The 18,820-nt window shown below is 35.6% G+C and overlaps 1 protein-coding gene and 1 long non-coding RNA gene across 28 annotated transcripts in view; one reads left to right on the top strand and one right to left on the bottom strand.

Moving 5' to 3' along the window:
* Positions 1-9,571: 9,571 nt before the first annotated feature.
* Positions 9,572-12,540, top strand: LOC135205379 (uncharacterized). Of its 2 annotated transcripts, XR_010312525.1 has the most exons (5): positions 9,572-9,638; positions 11,721-11,780; positions 11,983-12,063; positions 12,182-12,242; positions 12,408-12,540. It is a non-coding gene; the product is annotated as an uncharacterized LOC135205379 (long non-coding RNA). The 2 variants fall into 2 exon arrangements; XR_010312524.1 differs by having other exon boundaries at positions 11,983-12,242.
* Positions 12,541-12,761: 221 nt separating this feature from the next.
* Positions 12,762-18,820, bottom strand: part of LOC135205294 (ryanodine receptor-like) — a 339,398-nt gene continuing 333,339 nt past the window's right edge. For all 26 annotated transcript variants that reach the window (XM_064235711.1, XM_064235691.1, XM_064235765.1 and 23 more), the window contains 4 exons: positions 16,961-17,092; positions 16,098-16,254; positions 15,384-15,549; positions 12,762-15,165 (listed from right to left, as the gene is read on the bottom strand). In XM_064235711.1, the coding sequence (XP_064091781.1) occupies positions 15,000-15,165; positions 15,384-15,549; positions 16,098-16,254; positions 16,961-17,092 (621 nt within the window). In that variant the 3' untranslated portion in view covers positions 12,762-14,999. The remainder of the gene's footprint in view (positions 15,166-15,383; positions 15,550-16,097; positions 16,255-16,960; positions 17,093-18,820) is intronic.

Below are 18,820 nucleotides of genomic sequence, written 5' to 3'. Positions count from 1 at the left end.
CTTCCCTGTTTTTTGGAAAGGGGGTGGTTTGGGTGGGGGCCGGTTAAAATAGTTATCCAACACACTTTCGATCGAAAGGTGTTATTCAACGCACACACAAAACTATTACACATCGCCAATGGATAGATTAAGTTTCCTTTTCAAACATCAAAAATAGTTCTGTACTAACAAGTAAAAACCAAACGATAAAGTTTATCAAAACGACACTTCAGGGGCTGGTAGACAATCGAGGAGACGAAGCTCTTATCACTATCTGACCAATTTACTTCTCAAACTTGTATACTGTACAACAACAAGAAATTGAAAGCTTTAGTACATCTAAGTAGTCTCCAAGGACGATCCTGATAAAGCAAACGATTTTTGTAAGCATATTATAACGCCATATTTATTGCTAAATAAAGGTATACAGCTAATTTTGTACAGTGCTCACGATCTGTCATTATTTCAGAGTAAACTTCCCCATCACACGACGTTTTGTTGAATCAGACATTCTTCCGTCCACTCGCAACTTTTGCTTTATTATCTCGAAAACTAACACAGCAATTTCAAAGAAAAAGTAATGATTACACGCTGTTACTAATGAGCATTGCATTTTTGGAGGCTTGCATGTTTTATGAATGAAATACATTTACGCTATAATACCAAGAAACGGCTGCCAAAACATACCGGGCCATACGAAATTTAGCAAATCAAGACCGGCTCAAATACTCCACTATGCATTTGGTTCAGTATATTCTAAACCTTTCTTTGACATGCCTAAACATTGAATCATCTCTCAGCAGCGCATAAAATATATATTCGAACACGGAAAAACTTAAAATAGGGCGAACGATTTTGGAACGGCAAGTAGGCCTACTTAAGCATTCACTTCAAAGTCCTTGTATGAACCTACGTAGGCTGCACACCATACATAACTAGCAGTGTTCACAGAGTTGTTTTTCGCCAACATAGCCGGCATTTCGTGCGAGACAGGCTGTTCGTTTATGATTTGCAAGTGGCAATTCTTTAAATTTTAACTGGCTTCCAATCAGAAACCCGCAAAACAAAAGCAAATGTAAATGCATACTAATACCGAAATACACACGTACGGGTTTGTGAGAACACCTAACGTTTCATGACACGAAACAAATAGAACCATGAAACTTAAGAAAGAAAAGGTCCTTGAGAACAATGTCAAGGCCTATGAGAATAATCAAATTGCTATTGTGAAAAAATCAACGTTCTCAAAGAATGACAAATTATACCTAAAGAAAGAAACGTACATCAACCAGTTTGCGATAACATTATGTAAAAGAAATATTGATTAACCACTGAATAATGAATATTACAATTTAGAGGTCTCCAAGCTGAGGGATATGTAAGTGACAGTCGAAATTCATTTCACTATGAGCATGGATTTACAATGGAGTCAGGCCCTGTTCTTTATATGCATTGTAAACATACTCAAACTTAATATCTAAGTGTTGATGATAACAAATCATTATAAACTTAACGAATTAAAACGTTCTTGGGAAATTACGAAATACAGTAATTAAAAAAAAAAATAAAATACAACAATCACAACAATCCAAATCATTTGAAAAGCTGATGACTGTACACAAATTCTCCTTTCCCTTTTATCTGTTTTCGTTGTCCTGGAGTGCTAAGTTATATATAACTTTTACCATTTACGTTATTGGGAAAGTTGACAAACCAAAGGCTGGGAAGCACTATCCTTGTATAACCTACCCACTATTACTGGACTATGTGGCCCTTCCCAATGCACATTTCAATCATACCTTCCTCCCTAGCCACTTCTGTGTAAGTTTTTTACTACTATACAGTATTATATATATATATACTTTTATATATATATATATATATATATACTTATATATTATATATATATTTATATATATATATATATATATCGAACTGGTGAAAGAAAAAATGTTCTGTAACAACAGAATTCCATCTAATAAAAGGAGCCCATTAAAAAACACCAAAATGTAGAGAGAAAAGTACTATATTTCAGAGACTGCTGTCTCTCTCTTCAGGTATATGAATGAGAAAAGTTTACAGAAAAGGTGGTATTTATACCAAGAGATTCGTCCACAAGTAAGCCAATTTAGGTCACCCCCGCTGATAATCTTCCTTTAATCTTCTTAAGCGTGGTTGAATGAACACTGCGTCGACGATATCTGATATCCAATTCCCTTTTGAGATGTTTCATTACCTGCTTCTCTTTTATTAAGGCCGATTCCATCATTTGACTCTTGTACCGGCAGTTGCTGCTATAAATTACACGTGGACATATTCCAGTTATTCTATGGTTATGTTCATTTATATGGTTGAAAATAGCCGAGTTCTGTTGTCATACCTAACTGACCGTTTGTGTGTATTAATCTCTGGGGAAGTGATTTACCTGTAAATCCGATGTAAGATTGGTCACAGTCCTCGGCATGGATCTCATATACCCAGAGTCTTTGGGAGATGTCTTTTGTTGGACGTTAATCAGGGATTTGGCTAAGGTATTTGGGTAGGTAAATGCAAAAGGGTTTGGATTTCCAAGGGTGTGAGGTTACTCTCTTTAATCGTCTGTAAAAACTTTTATCATTTCATATACCTGAAGAGAGAGGACAGCAGTCTCTGAAATATAGTACTTTTCTCTCACATTTTGGTGTTTTATGGGCTCCTTTTATTAGATAAATATATTATAATATATATATATATATATATTAATATATATATAATATATAATATATATATATATATCTCAGTGCCAGCCACTGAGGTAAGTCATCTTAATTTAACCAGACTACTGAGCTGATTCACAGCTCTCCTAGGGCTGGGCCGAAGGATCGAATTTTGTTAAGTGGCTAGGAACCAATTGGTTAGTTAGCAACGGGAACCTACAGCTTATAGTGGGATCCGAACCACATTATGTGGAGAGATGAATTTCTAATCACCAGAAATAAATTCCTCGGTTTTCGCATTGGCAGCAGCGGGGTGCGAACTTGGGCTACCAGATTGATATGTGGGCAATGAGTGATTGAACATGACGAAGCGTCAATGCAGGACGTTGAAAACATCACTTCTTGTTACCAGACCCTTCAAGCTGTTCCTATAAACATTTGCTTACCTTAATGCTAGTTCATAAAAGTACATAGATATATTACTGCAGTCCATAGTACTTCTACTACAACTACTACTACTACTACTACTACTACTACTACTACTACTACTACTACTACTACTACTACTACTACTACTAATAATAATAATAATAATAATAATAATAACACTTAAAACAACTAAATTCCAGGGATAAACGACCTCATATTGCTGATAATATTGGAATAAAGTTATTCACAACCTTCACGATATAGCTAAATATGTTGAACAACAGCTCTCCTTGGAACTAAATACAATATGATCAAAATTAGCTTTCTAAGACATACCACAACACATACAAAAATCAGATATTCCAAAAGTACCCTTGAGTTAAAGGACCATTTCATCATCATTACAAAATCTTTTAAACCATTTTTTGAATCATGAAAAATCCAATTACCAGCATTTATGGGGCCCAAAAACAAATATTCACAAATCAATTATGTATTTAAATGCGCTTAGGAAGAACGTTAAATTTGAGGAGCAAAAAATGAAAGCTTTTTCGTTACTAATTTCTTTTCAAGCAACAGTAACATACACATTCAAGTACATTTGCTCTTCTCAATTAAAATTTGTATAGTGTTCATCAAAAATGCTTAAATAACACCCTTTGGTACAACGCTGCCTCGTACTATTTCATCATTTGTAAAATCCGATTATTTTGTCCCTATTAACTCATTCTGTCGTACCTTCACACGTGTGCATTACATTCCCTTTATCAAGTACAGTAACCACAAAAAAAAAAAAAATCAGGAACACATTATCACACTCTTCACAAAGACCCTCAAAACATTAACTTCAACTTAATCAAAACTATCTAACTAGAATAACCCAAACAGATACTTCTCCATTCGAGATAAACACCGTTCAACGTCTACAAAATCACTTAGAGTGATATTATACAACTTCACGAAACCACATTATCTCTAACTGCACTAATAATGAGTTTTTACATCATTTTTCTCATAACTATTAAATCACCTTACTGGATATTTCTGTCTCTGCGCTGAAACTGGCGACCCAGAAACTAAAATTTCTCTAACGATCAGTCGTTCCTCTCCGAAAGTCTGGTGAGCCACTTACCTTTCAGGATGTTCTGTAAAAATAGAAAGAAAAAATGTGTTACTGAAGGAGAAAAATTCAACCATCTACTAGAAAAAAACAAAAAAACAAAAAAGGAACACTGATAGACACTATGAGTGGGCAAGGGTGGAGCGAGGTAAAATCAGCATAGGCCTACATATAACACTGCATTTCCCCCTTCTCTGTTACTAAACACAGCCAAAGCTTCTCATTACTGAAAAATATTTGTTAATCCAAATAAGAGAAATAAAAAATTACTATTGGAAGTTCACTTAGATGTGTGTTTCTACGATGTGCTGATTTTACCTTGAACTAGGTAAAAATAATGAAAAATAACAAATAAGCTCAGGCAGCCCAAAATCTTACGCACTTTTCGATCAGCACTAACTTATGAGGATAGGTCATGTCATTTAATGTAACAGTTGTTATATGAAAAGTAATGATTTTCTTCAATTAAGCAACAGTTTGGAAAAAAGTCTGGGCCTAGTCCTATGACATGATGCTTTGAGACAATGGGGGTCACCATTATTTATCTCTTTCCCTGTATAATCTCTCTCTGCATTCATTTGCATCTCTCTCTCAAAAGCATTCGTTTGTTATTCTCTTTTGTGTCCTTCCTCTACCATTTCTCTTTCATCCTCTGTCTTTGGGCAGTACTACATCCAACAGTGTTGCCATGACCATATGACAATGTTAATTTTTCGGGGGCAGATGAGATGAAACAGAATTGTTATCAATCCTCCTCGGAACAACCCAGAGGAGAATGAATTGAATTGAACTGAATATAAAATTTGGGCCAAGGGCCAAGCACTGGGACATAAGAGGTCATTCAACGCTAAAACGTAAATTGATGGTGAAAGGTCTGAAATATGTAATAGGAGGAAAATGTGGCAGTTGCAATGAATCAATTGTTTGGAGAGGGTGAAAAGTGAGATGGAAGATAAGGAATATGAAAGGAGGAATAGTAAAAGGAACAAATGGGGTTGCAACTAGGGGCCAAAGGCATGCTGCAAAGAGCCTTAAGTAATGCCTACAGTGCACTGCATAAGGTGGACTGATTGTACTACCCCCTACAGGGCAGAGAACAAGTGGGGGGTGAGGGGGGGGGGCGAGTCAAAGTTAAGATTTGGAAGTATCAATGGTAGGGAAATATGCTGCTCCAAATACACCAGCAAACATCTTTGACATTCCTTCGCTGTCTGCCAAATCTATCCAAAGCAAAGGGGTCAACAAGCAAACCTGTTCATGTCCTTACACTTTTTTGTTTACCTTCACTGCAAAAACAAACACAATTGACAGAGAAAGAAAAATAGCTTCAATTCTGAGTCAGACAAAGTGCATAAACACATCTTCATCCAACTCTGGCTACAGAAAAAGGGCTGGCTTGGGTTACAGCAGATAAGGGGTACTTCACCCTAAACACACTCACCTGCCTAACACTAACCACCTTGTCAATAAGCATCAATGACTGTTTTCAGTCTGCAATGAGGAATACTTCTACATAAAAGGTTCAAGTTTGTTTTTTCATGGGAATCAATGTGCCATCTGGCTGCTCCAGGCAATATATACTGCATGAAATACTAACTGGAAGGCAAAATGGTGAGTCTTCTAATTCACTCTCCTAATTTATGACACCCTATGCCTGACTAGAATGGCGAGGGGGGAGGGGGGGTTCGATATGACCTGACATTCAGGTTAAGGTGGGTTAGGTTTTGATGCATCCCTGTATTTCGATCTGTAACATGTTGGTCCTAGGTCAGTTTTAGGTGGAGGTGAGGGAGTTGGGGGAGGGGTGGGCATGCCTTCAAATCAGGTCGAACCTAACTTCCTAGGCTAGGTTAGGTTCAGGATGGTCAGGTCAAGATGCTTCCCATTTCTTAACCTTGTCTCAACTTATTATGGCTTTTTATGCATTTCTTCTTCCCAGCTTTATCCCTATTCGGGTTTGCCGTTTCTAATGAGTCTCTTCCATCTACCTCTGTCCCGTGTCAATTCCTCCCATACTCCCTTCTCCCTCATATCATCTCTAATGCAATCTCTCCACCTGGTCTTAGGTCTTCCTCTCCTTTGTGTTCTATCCACCTCCACGTCCATCACTTCTCTTGCCATGTGTTGCTCTTCTCTTCTCATCAGGTGGCCATACCATCTTAACCTTGCCTCTTGCACTTTCTTTGATGCATCAGTGACTTTTACTGTACCCCTAATATGTTCATTTCTAACCCTGTCCTTTTTGGTTACTCCACTCATCCACCTAAGCACCCTCATCTCGGTTACGTTCAACTTTCTACCCTCTGTTTTCTTTAGAGGTGCTGCTTCCAATCCATATGTCATTGCTGGTCTGACCACTGCCTTGTGCACTCTGCCCTTTAATCTTATAGGGATTTTCTTATCACATATGACACCAGACACCTTCCTCTAGTTGTTCCAACCACACTGAATCCAGTTGTTAATGTCCTCTTCCATGTTCCCCTCATTGTCAATCACTGAGCCAAGGTACTTGAATTTATGAACCCTTTTGATGTTTCCTCCGCCTAATTTGATTGTTGTTTGCTGGTCGCCATCCAATTCGGTTGTCATATATTCTGTCTTTTTCCTGCTTATTCTTAAACCTCTACTCTCCAAGGCATATCTCCATCTTTCAAGTTTCCCCTCCAGTTCTTCCCTGTTCTCGGCTACCAAGACTATGTCATCTGCATAGAGCAGACACCATGGTGGCTCCTCCCTGACATCCTCTGTTAACACATCCAAGATGATGTTAAACATAAGTGGGCTTAGAGCAGATCCCTGATGTAGTCCGACTCCAACTTGGAAATTTTCTGTTCTTCCAACTGTAGATCTGACGCTGGTCTTTACATTTCTATACATCTCCCTGATCATTCTGACATACTTCTCCATCACTCCTCTCTCCCTGAGACATCTCCATATTTCCTGTCGTGGTACTCTGTCATGTGCCTTCTCAAGGTCTATAAAGGCCATATGCAAGACCTTTTGCTTCTCTCTGTACTTTTCCATAATTTGTCTCGGAGCGAAAATACCATCCACAGTACTAAGCCCCTTCATGAATCCTAGTTGCTGTCTACCGATGAAAACTTGCTGCCGTAATCTTTCATCCATAATTCTTTCAAATATTAGTTACTAATATTGACTAAGTTTGGACTATATGCATATATACCATCTATATTTTTCCCATTTACCTTGTGATCTGAGCATTTTAGACTTTAGTGATGCAATTTACTACTCGCATTTTGGTTCTCACTCCATCATAAAAAATCTTTTTTTTCACTAGTAATTTATGTAACTGGTATATTGGTCAATAATTTTATGGGACTGGGGAACACAAACATATTATTCTCACCCACAATAACATTCAGAAATGCATAAATTACAAGATAAGCAGTCTGAAGAATATGTGGTAGCTATGTATATTCAATGCAGGGGGGCCCACTTATGATTATCATATACTAGGGTAAATGACCAAATGGCCACAACTTCACTCGAAATGACCACTTTTTTCACTTAATATTTAATTGGTGAAACAACAATACAATTACATCTTTAATCATACCATTCTAAAGATTAAGTTTCAATTTTTTAATGGTATGCTTAAAATTGTAATTGTATAGTTGTTTCACCAATTTAACATAGAGTGAAAAAAGTGGTCATTTGGAGTGAAATGGTGGCCATTTGGTTGTTTACCTTCTATACCTATGTAACATATAGTACACTCATACAGTACATACCTATAGGCTAGGTATCAATAGGTATCTATATATGTTTATACGCACACATACCTATAAACTCAATATACTATATAGTAGTAGTCATTGTTGCTGTTGTTGTTATAGCTTTTGTTATTGATATAATAATAATAATAATAATAATTTTACTAGTTACTAAAATGATTTAGTGAATGAAAAAAAAAGTGTTTAACTATTCACATCAATGGGGGGGAGGCCACATGACCAGGTGCCTCCCTCTTAATCAGCCACTGATTCAGCTCGATATCAATGAATGGGTAGGCTACACTATCAGCTAGCTAGTTACTGAAAAGTTCTTCAAACAGATGAAATTCCCTGCCCAAGAAAGCACAACCAAATTAACCTATCTTTGTAAAATATTAAAAAATACATCTAAAACAATTGGGGGCATTATAGGTATTTCATCTCCAAGAAAACTTTCCAGACCTTGATTACACAAAGATAAATAGTACCTCCATAGTACCTAGTAGTAGGTAGGTATACCTATCTGATATCGCCCAGGGTTAGGTAGTTATTCTTAGGTACCAGAGATAGGTAGTACCTAGCTACTAGGCTAGCTACTATAGGTAGGTAGTCAGAAGTTGTTAGTCTTGACTATTTTGATGCGGTTTATGATTGCAGATTACTTGACCTCCTATTTTTCGTTATATTTCTAAGATCAACCTACACGAGGTCAGGCCTACCTACCCAGGCTGGATTAGGCTAGCCAGGTTATGATGGCTTCTTCAGGTTCAGGGTCTTTAGACTGTTCAAATGTCATCTTTTGACGTAACTATTAATGACGAACAACTGGTTTCAGACGCGACATTTCATTCATACACAGAGAAAACAAAACGACACGTTTATTAACACCGTATTTATTTGTGACAGCCGCTGACAGGCATGGACAACTCATTCACTGAATCACTCGAAAACACTACTAATTTTTACTATACTATTGTTGACAGTGTAAACATGACATCACTGAGGAGGTACAGGCCTAAAATAATAATTACTGTTTTTTTTTTTTTTTTTTTTTTTCCATCTGTCCATCCGCCTGTGGTGTTTGCGCATGGTAACGCTGCGTCCCGAGCTTTAAATAATATTCTATTTCGAATATTAACAGTGTAATTCGCATACAGTAAATTATTAAAACACTTTTCAGTTGCAAATGTACACCCAGATATCCTTTTATTTGCCTAAAATTTACACATAGTGCAACTATTTAAAGTCCTAGACGCAGTGTTACCATGCGAAAACACCACAGGCGGATGGACAGATGGAAAAAAGCAGAGTATATAGTAGTAGTAGTAGTAGTAGTAGTAGTAGTAGTAGCAGCAGTAATAATAATAATAATAATAATAATAATAATAATAATAATAACGTTTACCATGTTGACAGTGTAAACACGACGTCACTGAAGAGGTACAGGCCTAAAATAATAATAATAATAATAATAATAATAATAATTTATTAATAATAATAATCCTAATTAATAATAATAGTAATAATAATAATATCCACGAATAAATTGTTTTAACCGTTTACAGAAATGGCAATAATACTAATTCCAACTCTTCTGTTCATTTGTATTTGAAGGTTTAGATCTGTTTTCTTCTGTCATAGTTCAAGTCAACTCCCAAGGTGGAAATATCCCCCTATAAGGTAAGTCAGTAAAATGATCTCTCATATTTTCCTTTTCATAAGAAACTTCACTGATTTGGAAGCATTTCTTTTTTTTTTTTTTAGCAGATTTTAAATGTTCTAGATGCATTTTTGTATATGTGTACTAGAATTATAAAATTAAACTCTCTCTCTCTCTCTCACTAGCCCAGGGGTAGTATAATAAACGAAACAAGCATAAAAGGCACTGCAACCTAACCTAAGGTATCCCCAGGGTATTAGTAAACGTTCGTTTCCTGTCTGAGCTTCAATTCCACGTGAGGGACATTGCTAATTTCGCTGTGATTGGTTCTAGCCCCTGGGGGTTAGGTAGTTGCATTTAGTCTTGTTTACCACGATCCCCTGGGGGGTCAAATGTATGTTGCCATGTTTATAGTACCTACCATCCCCGGGCAGGTCAAATGTACTAGGATATTTCACCATGTTTAATACTAGCCCCTTGGTATCAAATATAGGTAGCTGTTTTGCCTTGTTTAGTACTAACCCCTGGGGGATGAAATGTATTTTGCCGTGTTTAGTACTACCCCCTGGTGGTCAAATGTATTTTGCTGTGTTTAGTACTAGCCCCTGGCGAATTATATGTATTTTGTCTTGTATAATACGGTTAATCTAAGCAATAGTGGTGCGTTGGGTATTTCTTTGGAAATTGCAGTTTTCTATACTAGTATTTTGGTTGCTTATTAAGAATTTTCCAATAATGTTTAGCGGTCGACTCTATTTTACCTTACAACTCTATCCTACGGTAAGCAGGACCCAATGGGGTGTTTGGACCGGAAATGAACATTATCCGTACAAGGTATAGCCTAGGTACTGTAGCAGGTCCTTATTACCCTCTTGCGTGATATTTGTTTTGAAAACTTTATTTTGATTTATCTTGCTCTCAATGATAAGTATCAGTGGGATTAATGTTTTGGTATTTTACTCTCCCACGGAAAAGCCCTTCTTTCCCAGTGTGTTCCCCCCCTCCCCAGTTGTAGGACATTATGATGGGGGGTTCACCTTCTGTAAATATACTCACTTATGAAAAAAAGGAAGAAACATTCATAAGATTTGGTAAAACATAGGGAAATTATATATGCAGGTCCAAAATGCAGTAGTGGTTTAAAGTATAGACTATAGCCCACATGTTAAGAATTTGTGACCATTATTTTATCTGTAGACCACATATCCCACACCATTATAACAAGCAGTTAAGAGTTAATAGTTGTATTTGTATCTTTTTATTCTTAAACTGGAGAAATATGGTTTTAACCTGATCATTTATAATGGAATTCTGACAAATGTAGCCTTGATATTATTACTTTAATTCTCCTACCTAAACTGATGTGGAGCACCATAAGTCGGCTAGTAAAATACATATAGCGATTTGGCTTAATCTTACCTTCCCTTAACCATCATAATGTATAGTGGCAGGTACCTATCTACCTTGACAGCACTTGTTCTATATCTTAAAAATACTTTGTTTCCAGTACATTCACTATGAATCTTGCTACATTTTAATCAAATACGTAGTACTTTCAATCGTTTTCTCTTCTTCCTTGTGGAATTCACCACTCATATCTTCCTCTTTCCTTTTATACTTTTGCAGCTCTGTTGTCAGTTATTGAGCAATAATATGTTTGAATTAATGTTATAAGGAATTTAGTATATCATGATAATATTCAGGCGTTATCATGCACTGCATACTTAGTAATATGGAGAAGCAGATGATTGAGGAAAAGGGTGATGTACCAGTCCCAAAGCCCAGGGTATTAAGTGCTAGAGCTTGTCAGAGGATTTTTCTCATTCTGAGAAAGAAATGGCATGTTTTGAGGCTTGAGGACCCAGCACGGAACAGCTCACCAAGGTTCGAAAAGGGGTCATGGATTGCCAAAATTTTTATAGGGAGATTTGAAAGAAGCAGATGATGAAGTCTCTTTTTTTATTTACTGCTATATATGAAATGTTTTATAAATTGTTATAAATTTTTATAAAACTAATTACATACTATAAGTTATACATATTCACATATGTACTGTATAGTATTGCATAAACCAGTAATGCAGTATATAATTTTTATTGCAGAAGTGATGCCCAATCCAGATTCCCCAGAACCTGAACCTGTATCCTCTCCATCTCCATCAGGTAAGGAATTCTTCCTTCTTTTCATGCTGAATAGTTTTTACTATAATATATAATATATTTACTTTTGCAGTGTCCATCAAATAAGGAATTCTTAACTTTTTCTATTTATGCGTACCATAAGTTTTCTTTTATCGTTATAGAATACTTACTGTATTCATTAGAGTACTACTTATTGTATCATTCTTATCTTTTATCATTCCAGATTCTCAAGCACCTGCAGATTCCACATCAAAGGCCTGGACTACTCCCTCATCCTAGCCTACATCTTTCAAAACCACTTAAAGTATGGAATTCATTTTTTCCCCCTAAATTGTTAGTATACATTTTATAAAATACTGTGATATTTATAATGTGCTTTATTCTGATTTTTATCATTATTCCTTACTACTAAACACATTTAGTGACATCTGTACCAGTACTCCCTCCCTCATCCTACCCTACGTCTTTCAAAATCACTGAAAGGTAAGCAGTTCTTCACATTTTTTCATTTGTATACATTCTTTGGCATATTATGTATATTTGATTTATTGCACTGTATAACAAAATGTATTTTACTGTATGTAGTATACTTTTTCACATATTCAGTGTATATTACGTGCTGTACTAATCTTAATATTTACGTTCCAGATAAACATTTCATGTACAGGAAATAGGTGTATACTACATACAGCTACAAATTAAAGCCAAAATTTGGAGGGTTTTGGATGCACAGCTCTTCAAAATGCAGGTACTGTTCCAGACACCCAAAGGATTGTAGGTAAGCTTTTCTTATGATTTTCTATGATGTCCCAAGTTACGGTGCTTCTTGGCTTATGGCGGGCTGCTGGAACTGAGCCCCCAACTGCCTGTATTGAAATTATTCTAAATTTCTTATGTCTGCTCAAAGAGAAATAAAAAATTGCGCATTGACTTGAAAATACAAATTTTGACATTTTAATTAGAATTTGGAAGATGTATTAGAAGGTAAATGAAAGTAACAAATTGATTGTGATATTTATTAACTAAAGAGTAAACTATGTAAAAATTCAGTTGCTTATTCGATGTCTACAATGCATAGCAATCACTGACCTCCATAGTGGTCAGTATGAAGCTGCAGAAAGGAAGTTACATAACGATGGCCTCAGGGATGACAGTAAGATGGCAGAGAAAGTGGTGGTATAAAGGACTGTAACTATAACGCATTACTGTGTACATCGTCAAAAGTACGGTACATAATTTCCACACACACATTGGGGAATTATTATTCTGTACTGAAACAGCAACCACATGTAATATACTTCAAAGACCCAATAGGTGAATCTCTAAAGACCAGCAAGGTCCATACAAGACAGTTTTAACAGGTGTTTTATGAAGAGGGACAGGATAATTGACATCAGAGTTATCAATTGCCAGTAATCGCATAGGATGATTAGGAGGCAAGTGAGCTGTGGCCAGAGGCATGGAAAATATTACAGATCAGTTACAATAATTTAAGGTTATTTAATAAATCTACAGTGGGTTGGCACCAACAACCAATCCTTTTAAAATGTCTGGTAACTCCATTTCTGATTATGTAGACAGAATGCATTCCCACCTTTGTAGTGACCGATGACTGCAAGTGGTCTTGCATTTCAAACTGGCGAACTTAACTATCACACTGACATCAGTTTTTTTGTCTTTGCTCTTACTGCTCTCCTCTCACACAGTTTTTTTGTTTATTATTCAAATGCTGTTTCGCATAACAACAACAAGTAACAAAACAAAGATTTGTAAGACATATACACCATTCAAAAAATTATCACTATTTTAATTACCTTAAAGCTAAATGGACATGATAGAACACAAACCCCAGACAAGTAACACAGATCATTGGTGCATTCAAGTTGCAATGCAAACAGTAGAAAATTACTTTTTTATTAATATGAGTTTCAAAAGAGTTAATGAGTTTTGACCAGCCAATATATTTTATAAGTTAAGGCCTCATACAAACATTGTAATTTGTGAAGTAAGAACTGAAGGAATGGTGGTTGTGGGCTAAGTAGATAAAACTACTGTACTTTGATACAGACGGTGGGGGACGTCTGTATCAAAGGTAACTGTGTGTTAATCTAAACAATCTATAAAAGATATTAAATTTACAATTCTTCCAAGGTCAAAGAAATCCCACAAGGCATAAAATATCCACACTTACAAGTCCTTCATTTCTTTAGTGCATCTGTCTGTTGCCATTTGGGTTGTTGGCTGGGGATGGCTATTGATGTTAATGAGAAGCAGAGTGAGACAATCCATAGGTTTCTCACTAAACTAGGACTGTTATTTGAGAGTTAGTATACAAGAGCAAAGTAATAAGTATGTTTTTTTGAAAGCTACAGTGACACAGGTGGATAGAAGTCAAATTGGTCTTGCAATGTACATATGGAATTAGGGGCTGTCTCTAGTAATTATTTAAAAGTTTTACAGTGCCCATAAACCATACACACCATTTCTTTTCAATGGTTTAGTGGAAACAGAACATAATTTTTCATTATGCATGATTTGATGTGTTTTGAAGTTGCCAAACAGTACATATTCAACTAGAGTGTACCTCTGAACACTTAAGGAGTTAGTTGTCTTTATACATAAACTCTCATTACAAGCAATTCTAACTGTAATTTGACCTACTTACACGAGACAAAAATTCTCGTGCAGGCAAGACGCTATCACAAGCATGGCACCATTTTTTCAAGAAATATATACAAAATTATAGTATTTATTTATCTTTTATAAGGTAAATTTCATAAAATTTTAAACAAATTGTATTAACAATTTTGTTTAGTAAAACACTACAATTAATCAACAATATGGCTGGACAGTGGATATTCACTCGAGATGTCAGTTCCCCAGGAAATCCTATTTATTTATTTGATTTACTCTGTGCTTTTAATATGTTATCTCATGAATTTAGGCATCAGGTGAAAAAATTAAAAAATGAAGCTATAAAATAACATATGCAAGAAATCATTGTTAAAATTATGATTTACTGTGCAGTAAGTTGAATGCTTCATAGCATAAGTTTGACATATGTTTGATATTTAACTTGTAAGAAAAGCAAACGTTATTTATGAATGAGAGGACAAGTAATGTATCCAAAGTAAAATCATTTTAATTTTGATTAAGCATGGTAGCTCTGTTTAATCATCTAACAGAATTTCAAAGTTATGATATTCATCTGGGGAGACACTTTAATTAGCCTGTGGCATTTCAGCTAGAGCTGCCTCCACTTGAGAGCTCCTCTTCATATTGTTTCCTGAAGCAGTCACCAACTGGGAAGAAGTCCCAACACCTCTGCTGGTACATATTCCACACATATGTCTCTTGACCTGTGTACTCAGTTTCATCCTTGTTGATAAGATGCATCAAGAAGAACCTGTTAAGAAATATGACAAATTTATTAGGTAAGTGTAATTCATCTTTTGTTAATAAGCATTAAAAATGATTTAATTGATTGACTTTGGCGCAATGTTCTATAATAACTGTTGTTACAGTGTGGTGGTGAAGAATTGAATTCAAATTAATTGTATAACTAAAATGACCAAACTTTTAACAGTACTGTCACATGCTTATGGCACATTTTGTTTGACTTACATGTAGTTAGCTAAATTGTGCTCTTTCAGAACGTGCATATCGAAGCCATGCGGCACCGCGTCAAAGTAATCGCTGCCTATGCCGCAGATGAAGCAGTTGCTCTCCAGGTTCTCCTTAACAGACTCAAGCTGGTCTCTCAGTTCACCAAAGGCATCAATAATCAAACCTGAATGGAAGTTGCAGAACAGAAATATTTTAATACTATTATTCTTCCCTATATAAATGTGTCAAGTTTATCTTAAAGCCGTTACTTTATCCACAATTTACGTAGTTATGATACTGAATCTTAAGTTTACAAACTAAACTACAACTCCATATATATTTATTGCTTTCATTGAAATGTTTTATGCAATACTTATTTGCCATAAAATCTTCTAAACACTAATGAGAACTCTTTCAATGGTACAATACATACTTTGTTGTTCAGTAAATAGTAATACACAGTAGTACTTTTTTTTCATGTTTGTTACAAAATATTAATACCAGATATTTTTATACTGTGAGAAACAGTATTATCATTAGAAACAGTTTATCCAGACAACCGAAGTAAAATTTTCGGATGGCCAACATGACGAGTAAATTGGTAATTAACTTGGACTAGAAGTACTTATCTTGCATTTTAATCCCAATAATTTCTGTTATCTGAACTGTAGCACGTAGTCATAATCGAACGGTGAATTCTATAATAAGTTTATGGAAAAATGGAATACTCACCCTGAATGATAGCCAGCAAAATGACAATGATGAAGAAGAAGAAAGTGATGTCAAAGATGATACGGTAAAGTTCATATTCATCACCATCGGGAGCTTCAATTTCATCACCAATACCACCACCTGCTCTGACACCTTTATACAGATGGAACGTGAAGCACTGGAAGAGGTAAAATTTTATGACTGGAAGCTGGCTGCCAGACTTGGATACAAGGTGTAAATAGTACAGTATAGTATTAGGAGATTCCAATATGATTACTATAATAATACTGTACTACTTGAATATTTAAATTTAATTGGGAATGGCACATGGGAAGGCTTAAGAACAATAATAAAATTATGATGACCAGAGAATGAAAAGCTGTTAAAAAATTTTGATTAAGCAATGTTTTAAAGCAAAATATTTTATTAAATAATAATGGAACAGCAGTAAACAAATTTTGATATCCAATGAAATTTTTCAATGTAATGAGGTAGGTTTAAACGCTGATCATGTTATATGTAAAAACTTCAAGTACTGATACTTAAGTGTAATAATTTTGGTGCCCTTATGTGTTGTCATATTGTTTCACTATCTAATTTGTTAGTCAGTTATTTCGAGAACAATTTGAGGCTTGAGACATACATTTTGTACCGTCATTATTACAGTATTACTATATAATTTTTAAGATGTGAATTAAAAATGTAATTATGAAATTATAATTAATATATAATAATTAAACTAAACTAAATTCCATGAAACAACCCTAAGCCTAACATGGTGCCAAAAAAGGATAAGAAAGTGTTTTTATTGGTGAAATAGTAGTATTAGTATATTATCATTTTAGTATTAAAAACTGTCTTGGAGTACAGGGAAAAATTCTTACTGTAAGCATATCGTGACACTTTTGGTCGACCACTTCATCCTCTTCAGAGACGTAGAACTTCCTAAAGAAGTTGAATGCAATGACGGTATACAAGTATACAGTAATTGTCAGCAGCATACACGTCAAAATCAGCTGAAAAGGAAGATAAATAAATGAGCTTCTTCCTGTCACTGTAGGTCATTTGTTTCACAACAAACCCCTATTTACATTAATTTACAGTTTTATTCCTCCACAAATCCTAGAAACTATTCCCACTTGAAAAGGAAGCGACCATCTGCTGGCTAGACAGACACACTTTACGTGCGTTCTTATGGATCATGGGTTCCAGGCTGGGCAAAAATTTCCTTCTAGTTTTATGAAAAACTAAAATCCTAGCCGTAGCATATTTAGTGTTTTCTTATTATGTACGTATTTATGTGCATCTCATGAATTTCAGTCATTTTTTTTTCATCACTTAAGGCTCTTGTGCTTAACAACCATGAATCATAAGGACTCACTGACTTTTACAAGTGTAGATATAATTTCCAACTGGTGATGTTGCTTTTAATATACGTATATATATATATATATATATATATATATATATATATATATATATATATATATATATATATATATATATATACTTTTAGGGCATAGTTTTTCTCTAATACAATTTTCGTTAAAAGCAATTGCTTTAGTGGCATCAATAAGTTTCTTGCAGGTATCTTCATACCGACGAAGTTTTTTCCGATTCTCGTTCGTCAATTTCTGGTGAAATATACGCAGACTTCCTTCTTCCATTTATTGAATTTTGTCACGACAGCTGTTTCGCCTTATGGCATTATCAAGCGACTACTGACTTACAATCTGACCTTTCGGCCTATTTATCTCATCGTGTGGGAGGTATGACCTCGAGGTATGGGTACTGGTTAGTCTAGGGATTAACAGCTTAAGGGCGTTGTTTTAGTTACAAAGAATATAAGGACATATGTACTGCGACAATAAGAGTGAAAGTTTAAACAGTGGTTAAATAAATATTCAAAATACAATGCCATGTCTAGAGTTTCCTTAAATGTATGTTTAAAATTTATATGTTACATGTTGGTTTTAGATAAAAATTACAAAATTTACATACAGGAATGAAAATGAATATAGAAATCTAAATACGGGAGTACAAATATATGTATATATTTTATAGCATGCATAAAGGTACAAGAGATAATTTCTGTTTATACATAAATGTGTGTGATTTAAATTTGAGTGTGTGTGTGTGTGTGTGTGTGTGTGTGTATGTCCAAAATGGTCTACGTTGGTTAACGGTTGCTGATTCGTGTTGGGCGGGGTCTCAGCGACCTGAGTAAGGATGTTACTTGACTTTCACTGACGCTGGGTCTTCTCATGCCTTCCAAGGGGCGCGATGTTCTCGGTGGATTGGGGCGCGCTGTCTGGTCCCTGTTGGCTTGGGTATTCCTTCTGCTGGAGGGGAGTATATGGTCCGATTCTTGTTGGACGTTCAAGGTCGGCTTCTGAATAGCGATGCTCACTGCTTCCGTTATTAAGAGGCGACCGTAGTTGTCTTCTCTGTGTACGACCTGGGTGCCTTCTATGAGCTCTTGTAGAGATGGCTTCCTGTCGTGAACATCTATGTAATGTTGATGGATGGCCCCTTGATTTCTATGAGCCAGCAGACGTCTCCGAAGGGTCGTTGTAGTGTGCCCGATGTAGTTTTGGCTGTGAGGTTTACACACCTCCTCTGGACAAGTAAATTTGTAAACTACATTCGTGCACATCTCCTTCGGTCCCCCCGGAGCGGTGCTGTTCTTCATTATTAAGGCTGCTACAAGGTTGGGCTTACTATATATCCTGAGGCTTATTTTA

Source organism: Macrobrachium nipponense, chromosome 24 (assembly GCF_015104395.2).
Source record: "Macrobrachium nipponense isolate FS-2020 chromosome 24, ASM1510439v2, whole genome shotgun sequence".
Lineage (NCBI taxonomy): Eukaryota > Metazoa > Arthropoda > Malacostraca > Decapoda > Palaemonidae > Macrobrachium > Macrobrachium nipponense.
This window is presented reverse-complemented; position numbering and strand designations above follow the sequence as displayed.